Here is a 7,958-nt window from a genome sequence, read left to right on the forward strand (position 1 = left end):
AGTTAAGGTATGCTTATGCTTAGGGTGTTAGTGAATGCTGAGGATGTTATTTAAATGCAGATTCTTTTTTTATTTTTAATCTGTATTCTTTTCAGACGGAGTCTGGCTCTGTCGCCTAGGATGGCATATAGTGGCGCTATCTCAGCGCACTGCAACCTCTGCCTCCTGGGTTCAAGTGGTTCTGCCTCAGCTTCTCAAGTAGCCAGGATTACAGGCGCGTACCACCACATGTATTGTTAGTAGAGACGTTTTCAGCATGGTTGCCAGGCTGGTCTTAAACTTGTGACTTCAAAATGATCCGCTTGCCTCAGCCTCCCACTGTTGTGGGATTACAGGCATGAGCCACTGTGTCCAGCCTGTCTTTGTTTTTATTTTACTTTAATTTAGAGATGTAGTCTTGCTCTGTCATCAGGCTGCTGTGCGCTGGAGCGATCTTGGCTCTACAGCCTCCACTAGGTTGATCTCAAACTCCTGGGCTCAAGTGATCCACTGCAACCTCTACTTCCCGGGTTCAAGCAATTCTCCTGCCTCAGCCTCCTGAGTAGCTAGGACTACAGTCGTGTACCACCACGCCCAGCTAATTTTTGTGTTTTTATTAGACACAGAGTTTTACCATGTTGGCCAGGATGTCCTCGATCTCCTGACCTCCTGATCCGCCTGCCTCGGCCTCCCAGAGTGCTGGGATTACAGGCATGAGGCACTGCGCCTGGCCTATTTTAATTTTTTTTTTTTAAGAAGGAGTCTTGTTCTGTGACCCAAGCTGGAGTGCAGTGGTGTGATCTAGGCTCACTGCAACCCCCACCTCCCTGGTTGAAGCAATTCTTCCGTCTCAGCCTCCTGAGTACCTGGATTATAGGCATGTGCCACCACACCCGGCTAATTTTTGTATTTTCAGTAGAGAGGGGGTTTCTCCATGTTGGCCAGGATGGTCTTGATGTCCTGATCAGATCTGTCCACCTCAGTCCCCCACAGTGCTGGGGTTATAGGTGTGGACCACCGTACCTAGTCTCTATTTTTATTTTTTAGAGATAGGGTCTCACTATGTTGCCCAGGCTGGTCTTGAACTCCTTCACTCAAGTGATTCTCCTGTCCGGCTACCCAAAGTGCTAGGATTACAAGTATGAGCACTCCTGGCCTAAAATGCAGATTCTTGAGTCTCATCACCACAGAGTTAAACATGGGTAATGTTGGCGAGCCACGTGGCAATAATGGCATCAAAAATACAGTTTTTATTTATTTATTTATTGAGTTTTTATGTCTTGCACTGTTTGTGTCTCTTTGCATTGACATGCTCTTTTATTAACTGTATTTCCCTATGCTTGGTATATATTCTGTGGCTTTTCTGGGCCCCTTTCTTTGCTCGCCACCTAGTGGTAACAAATAGGAGTCATCAGAAGTCACCAGTGAAGGAACTTCATAGGAGGAAGGACAGAAAACATCCAGTTTGTGTTTGTGGCTAACCATATTTTCTGTATATTTCTGCTGTACGAATGAGTTTGCCTTCCTCCCTTTTTTTTTTTTTTTTTTTTTTATTTTCTGTTTTTGTTTTTATTTGTAAGCAATACTTTTTTGAACCTACAAATTCTTAGTCTTCCTCTTAAACTGACAGCTTATTTATTTTGCTGGAAAATGGTTAGGTGTACCTAATTACCTTATGTAATGAGAGGTGCTTTCAGACCACAGTGAATTGCATGAGGTAGTGTATGAAGATTCCATAGAGCTTACATTCTGGATTCTGTGTATTGACTCCTAGTTTCTTTTACACGTTTTTGGTTTTTTACACACATTAATTTTGATGATTATGAAATTATTTTTGTTAAATTTTTTTTTTCCAGTAGCATGACAAAAAAAAACCTACTTTGAAAAGGATATGTTAACAAAACTTCAAATTTCTAAGGTCTGACTTTCCTTTTCCCATCTAGAAATGGTGGAGTCAATGAAGAAGGTAGCAGGGATGGATGTGGAGCTGACAGTTGAAGAAAGAAACCTCCTATCTGTTGCATATAAGAATGTGATTGGAGCCAGAAGAGCCTCCTGGAGAATAATCAGCAGCATTGAACAGAAAGAAGAAAACAAGGGAGGAGAAGACAAGCTAAAAATGATTCGGGAGTATCGGCAAATGGTGCGATTGTTGGGCAGTTAGGGCTACCTGTGGTACCGCACACTAAGAGATTGAGAGTAAACGAGACTCTGTTCATGTCACTTGTGTTACAGTATAACGGTTCTGTTATTAATCTTTGTGCCTAGTTTATAAACTCAGCTTTCCCATGGGTTTGTATGTATAGGACAAAACATAGTATCTATCAGGTTTGCTCTTATCCATGGTTTCAGTACATCCACTGGTGGGTCTCAGAATGGATCCCTCTCGGATAAGAGGGAACTATTGTATTTTCAAGTGAAATGATGAGTGTTGGGTTAATTTATCCCATTCCTCTTTTTTTTTTTTTTTTGGAGGCAGTGTCACCCTTGTTGCCCAGGCTGGAGTGCAGTGGGGCAGTCTCAGCTCACTGCAACCTCTTCCTCCAGGGTTCAAGTGATTCTCCTGCCTCAGCCTCTTGAGTACCTGGGACTACAGGCATGCACCACCATGCCCAGCCACTTTTGTTTTGTTTTGTTTCTAGTAGAGACGGGGTTTTACTGTTGGTCAGGCTGGTCTAGAACTCCTGACCTCAGGTGATCTACCTGCCTTCGCTTCCCAGAGTGCTGGGATTATAGGTGTGAGCCACCGCTCCTGGCCTCATTCCAGTTTTTTTTTTTTTTTTTTTTTTTTTTTTTTGTTTTTGTTTTTTTTTTTTTTTTTTTTTTTTTTTTTGAGATGGAGTTTCGCTCTTGTTACCCAGGCTGGAGTGAAATGGCGCCATCTCGGCTCACTGCAACCTCCGCCTCCTGGGTTCAGGCAATTCTCCTGCCTCAGCCTCCCGAGTAGCCAGGACTACAGGCACGCGCCACCATGCCCAGCTAATTTTTTGTATTTTTAGTAGAGACGGGGTTTCACCATGTTGACCAGGATGGTCTCGATCTCTTGACCTCGTGATCCACCCGCCTCGGCCTCCCAAAGTGCTGGGATTACAGGCGTGAGCCACCGCGCCCGGCCTTTCATTCCAGTTTTTATTGGAAGACTCAGTTTTTATATCCAGTCTTGTAGTTTTTAATCTTCAGTGTCTATACAACAGAAATTATTTTGAGGTGGGGGAGTGGTGGTTATTGTGAATATGTCCTAATTTTTGCTTTTAATTCCTATAATTTTAGAAAATGTCTCCAAGGAAAGGGGGCTTGTTTCTTTTGAGTGTCTAGCTGAGGTCTCGGGCTTGGAACTGTCAGTTACTTGGCTGTAGTCATCAGCATTTTAGGTCACAACCTTGTGCATATGATTATATTGTAGTAGACATTTTATACCTTAGTGGATTTTTGTCTTATATGGATTTGGCTACAGAATATTTCAGGGCAGAGGTGAACAACTTTTTCTTCTGGAAGCTTCAGAGGATAGTGTTCAGTTTTGAGCACTGCACAACCAGAGAACAGATTTAATTTTTGTTCTGGTAATTGAAACTCCACATTTACTACCAGAAATGATGCTTCATTGTAACTTCAGGTATTTGTGCTCCTCTTGTGTGCCACACAATTTGCCTGCATAGTGTGGGTACAAAGATGAAATACATGATTACTAGTCTCATGGAGGCTGAGTTTTTTTTTTTTTTTTTGAAAGGGACTTTCATTCTTGTTGTACAGGCTGGAGGGCAATGGTGTGATCTCTGCTCACTGCAACCTTCATTTCCTGGGTTCAAATGATTCTCCTACCTCAGCCTCCTGAGTAGCTGGGATTACAGGTGCCTGCCACCAGGCCTAGCTAATTTTTGTATTTTTAGAACAGGCAGGGTTTCACCATGTTGGCCAGGCTGGTATTGAATTCCTGACCTCAGGTGATCCACCTGCCTAGGCCTCCCAAAGTGCTGCAATGACAAGCGTGAACCACTGCGTCTGGCTTGGTGATTGGTTTTTTTAAACAGAATATAACATATCACTGTGGGACACTGTAAGAATAAGAATTATTTAATGCAGTTATTTTACACATTGTGTGTGTGTGTATATATATATATATATACACGTGTAGGTCTTGTTCAAAAAAGTTTGATAGCCATTACTCTAATGCAGCGGTTTTCAATTAGAGGTGATTCTGTCCTTCAGAGGACATTTGACAGTATCTGGAGATATTTTTGATTGTCACTGCATGGAGCGTGCTCCTGCATCTGGTGAGGTGGAGACTAGGTTGCTGCTGATGCTGCTATGCACAGAACAGCCCCCGCAGCAAAGAGTGATTCTGCCCAAACTGCCAGGAGCGCTGCTCTTGAAGCTGATTTTGGTGGAACAGATAGGCACATAAGCACATGGAAAGAGAGTAGGGCGGGAATTACAGGGCAGGTGGAAAGTGAGCGTGGCTGGGAGAGGGAAAGGTGGGGGAACCACATTTACTGACTTGCCAGCTCTACTGGGCACTGTCCTTAGTGGGGAACTATTTTTATTTTTTGTATTTGTGCGAGGTAGTATTTGAAATCCTTAAAATGGCACTGGAAGGCGGGGGGAGGTATTATCACAACCCATTAATGCACAAACAAGGGTTTTGAGTGTGTGGTAACATAACTGAGGTCACATAGAAAGTTGTGAGCCCATAGGGCTGGGAATAGTGGCTCATGGCTGTAACCCCAGCACTTGGGGAGACAGTGGCAAGAGGCTCGCTTGAGCCCAGTAGTGGACAAAAAAGACCCTGTCTTTAAAAATAAAGTTGTAACCTGGGATTGATGTGTTAACCACTACCCTGAAATATGTGGGTCAAAGAATTTTGATGGTTAGTAGACAAGTTTCGTGTCCCAGAGGAATGAGGAAATGAGAAAGTTGAAAGTGCTGAAGAAAGAAGCCCGTGAGCTGTGTTATGGGATTTGGGCTAGCTAGGAGGGGAAGCGGGAAGCGGAGAGCGCAGCCGATACAGTGAGAGAAGACGTGGAAAGTTCAAGAGGCCAATACGTGCACTTAAAAAGAAGGAAAACGTTAAAAAAAAAAAAAAAGTTCAGGTGTCTTGATGAGTCCCTGAATAGAAATAAGAAGGGAGGAACGGGAACAGGAAGCATGAGCCAAGAGTGGAGTGTTTTCAATTCAGACTTGTAGTGTGGAGCAGCACAGTCAGGGTGTGGACAAGTGCAAGTCTTGGAGTCTGTTGCATGGAACATGGCCACACCACACGTTGGTATGATCTCAGGTATTGCATAGATTGGCTGTAGAGACTCAGCGAATGTGGGAGAAGGGCGTAGAGATCTATTGATGATAGAAACTGAGAAATGGAATGTAGAATATCAGCTTGTTGAGGAGAAAGGGTTTAAGAGTAATAGGAAAGCAGTCATTAAATATGTGAGGAGCTTAGGAGAACTTAGAAACCTTCCTTCTCCAGGCTGGGTGTGGTGGCTCACACCTTTAATCCCAGCACCTTGGGAGGCTGAGGCAGGTGGATCACCTGAGGTCATGAGTTTGAAACCAGCCTGAACAACATGGAGAAAGCCCATCTCTACTAAAAATATGGAATTAACCGGGCGTGGTGGCGCATGCCTGTAATCCGAGCTGCTCAGGAGGCTGAGGCAGGAGAATTGCTTGAACCTGGGAATTGGAGGTTGGGGTGAGCCAAGATCACGCCATTATACTCCAGCCTGGGCAACAAGGGTGAAAATCCATCTCGGGGAGAAAGAAAAAAAGGGAAATCTTCCTTCTCCTAGAACAGTCTCTGTTGGAACCAAGCCATCAGGAAGGTGGTTTATTCCGAAAATAGTTGTTTTGCTTGGGATAAGGATGCGATTATAGAAGAAAAAGTGAGAGAATGTTTTACAGTGGAAAGACGATTCCAGGGGCATGAGAGGAACCTCATGAAAGGCTGAGCAGTAGTGCCATGTGTTAATAGAAAGTAGAAAGCAAGCTGGATGTGTACGTGTTGTAGAGGTGGTGTATGCTTTCAGCAGCACCAGTGGATAGAGATGGGTGGCAATAGTTACTTCAGTAGATAGGTTTTTGGTGTCTTAACTAGTTATGGATCTTTGCCACTAAAGGAATTGCCTGTTGAATGTTGTTAGGAATGTGACTGTTGAAATCAAACTGCCTGTGTTTAAATTTTAATTCTCTCCCTTGCAACCTGCCTGGGTTCAAATCCTAGGTTTGCTCATTAAATTATTTTAAGTTGATCTTGAAGCAGTGTCTTATGTTGCTACCTTGTGAAAGAAGCATCAGTGTTCAGTTTTGGTCATTGGTAATTCTATAACTGGACTGTGAAGGGGGTGTAGGGGCTGGCGTATGTGCAATGTGTGTCCTGTGTGTGTGCAATACTTAATTAATAGCATGCAGAAAGGAAAAGATACTTTGAATAACCTAGAGGCTGCTTTTCTCTGCTTCTGTGTTGAGGCAAAAGGGAGTTTGAGAGGAATATTAATTCTTTTTAATACTAAGCTCTTTTCCTGAAAACCAGAGATAGATAGAATGTTTGTAATAATTTGTTGAATTTCTAGACTTAATCTGACTAAAAAAAAATATTTTTTTTTTGTTTTTTTCAGGTTGAGACTGAGCTAAAGTTAATCTGTTGTGACATTCTGGATGTACTGGACAAACACCTCATTCCAGCAGCTAACACTGGCGAGTCCAAGGTTTTCTATTATAAAATGTAGGTTTTATACTAGAAGGGAAAATGTAAGATTGAAAGTTGGTCTTTAATCATAACTTTTTTCCTATGTAGGTTTTCAGCATTTATTTAAGAATAATTGCTTAATGTTAGAAGGATAGCCAATGTTGGAATAAAAAGATGGTCAGGTTATTAAAACGTATTCGCTTTTGCTTATTAAATTCTTTTGCTTTTCTGAGACATATCCCATTCTCTTCCTCTAAACGGCATACATTTCACAGTGCTTAGTGTTTTATTTAGAAATTTTACTTTCTGATTAATATACTGTCACGCCATTCCTTGGAACCACTTGATTAATTCTAGTCTGTCAGGTGCTAATTTTATTGATTTTTTTTTTTTTTTTTTAAGATGTGCCTCAGTTAATTTTCTTGAGATTTTTGCTTATATTTAGTAATATGAAATGTCGAAGGTAAAAAATGAAACAAAGTCATTCCTGAGACTGTTTAAAATTATTGAAGTACACCTGCTAGTTGTTACATGCATTTTTGTCACATAATTTCATATAATTTACAACAGTTTTTATTTTCGTTTAAAAATCATTGTTCCTGGTTTAATTTTTTTTTTAAATTTTGGTTCTGTTTTAGGAAAGGGGACTACCACAGGTATCTGGCAGAGTTTGCCACAGGGAATGACAGGAAGGAGGCTGCGGAGAACAGCCTCGTGGCTTATAAAGCTGCCAGTGATATCGCAATGACAGAACTTCCGCCAACGCATCCTATTCGCTTAGGTCTTGCTCTCAATTTTTCCGTATTCTACTACGAAATTCTTAATTCCCCTGACCGTGCCTGCAGGTAAGTTGTGGGGAAGAGCAAAAGCTCTCAGCATGAAAGTTCAGGGTAGCTATTTCGGCTTTCCGTATTGTTTCTGGGCCCTGCCTTTATAGACTTGGCTGAGTACTTTTGGCTCTTACTGAAACTACTTTGGATAGTATTAAACACAGACCTCTCAACCCACTAGCATAGTGGTCAGAAGTATTTTGATGTGGGATAGTTTTGTTGTTGATAGATAGAAAATGTTAAAATGAGGAGAGGAATTATAATTGTTTTCATTTTTGTATATTAGTTTTCAGTCTTTTTTTTTCTATTGAATAGAACTTGGAGATATATTTTTTCGTGATGGTTTAAGATAGAATTTGTTCTGTATATTTTATTAGTCGATATATTTATTGTAGCATATCAGTAGCAGGCTTAAAGCATAGTAAGAAGTAGTGCTCCACATACCTTTATTTTTGTTTCTTTTTTTTTTTTTT

General features: G+C 41.5%; 1 protein-coding gene across 2 annotated transcripts in view; it reads left to right on the top strand.

The window, feature by feature from the left end:
* Nucleotides 1–7,533, top strand: part of YWHAE (tyrosine 3-monooxygenase/tryptophan 5-monooxygenase activation protein epsilon) — a 44,545-nt gene extending 37,012 nt beyond the window's left edge. The window contains exons 2-4 of one of the 2 annotated variants that reach the window (XM_017541686.2): nucleotides 1,923–2,122; nucleotides 6,585–6,691; nucleotides 7,294–7,533. In XM_017541686.2, the coding sequence (XP_017397175.1) occupies nucleotides 1,923–2,122; nucleotides 6,585–6,691; nucleotides 7,294–7,504 (518 nt within the window). In that variant the 3' untranslated portion in view covers nucleotides 7,505–7,533. The remainder of the gene's footprint in view (nucleotides 1–1,922; nucleotides 2,123–6,584; nucleotides 6,692–7,293) is intronic. The other variant, XM_017541687.2, reaches the window with a different exon arrangement.
* The last annotated feature ends 425 nt before the right edge of the window (nucleotides 7,534–7,958 follow it).

Source organism: Cebus imitator, unplaced genomic scaffold (assembly GCF_001604975.1).
Source record: "Cebus imitator isolate Cc_AM_T3 unplaced genomic scaffold, Cebus_imitator-1.0 Scaffold136, whole genome shotgun sequence".
NCBI lineage: Eukaryota > Metazoa > Chordata > Mammalia > Primates > Cebidae > Cebus > Cebus imitator.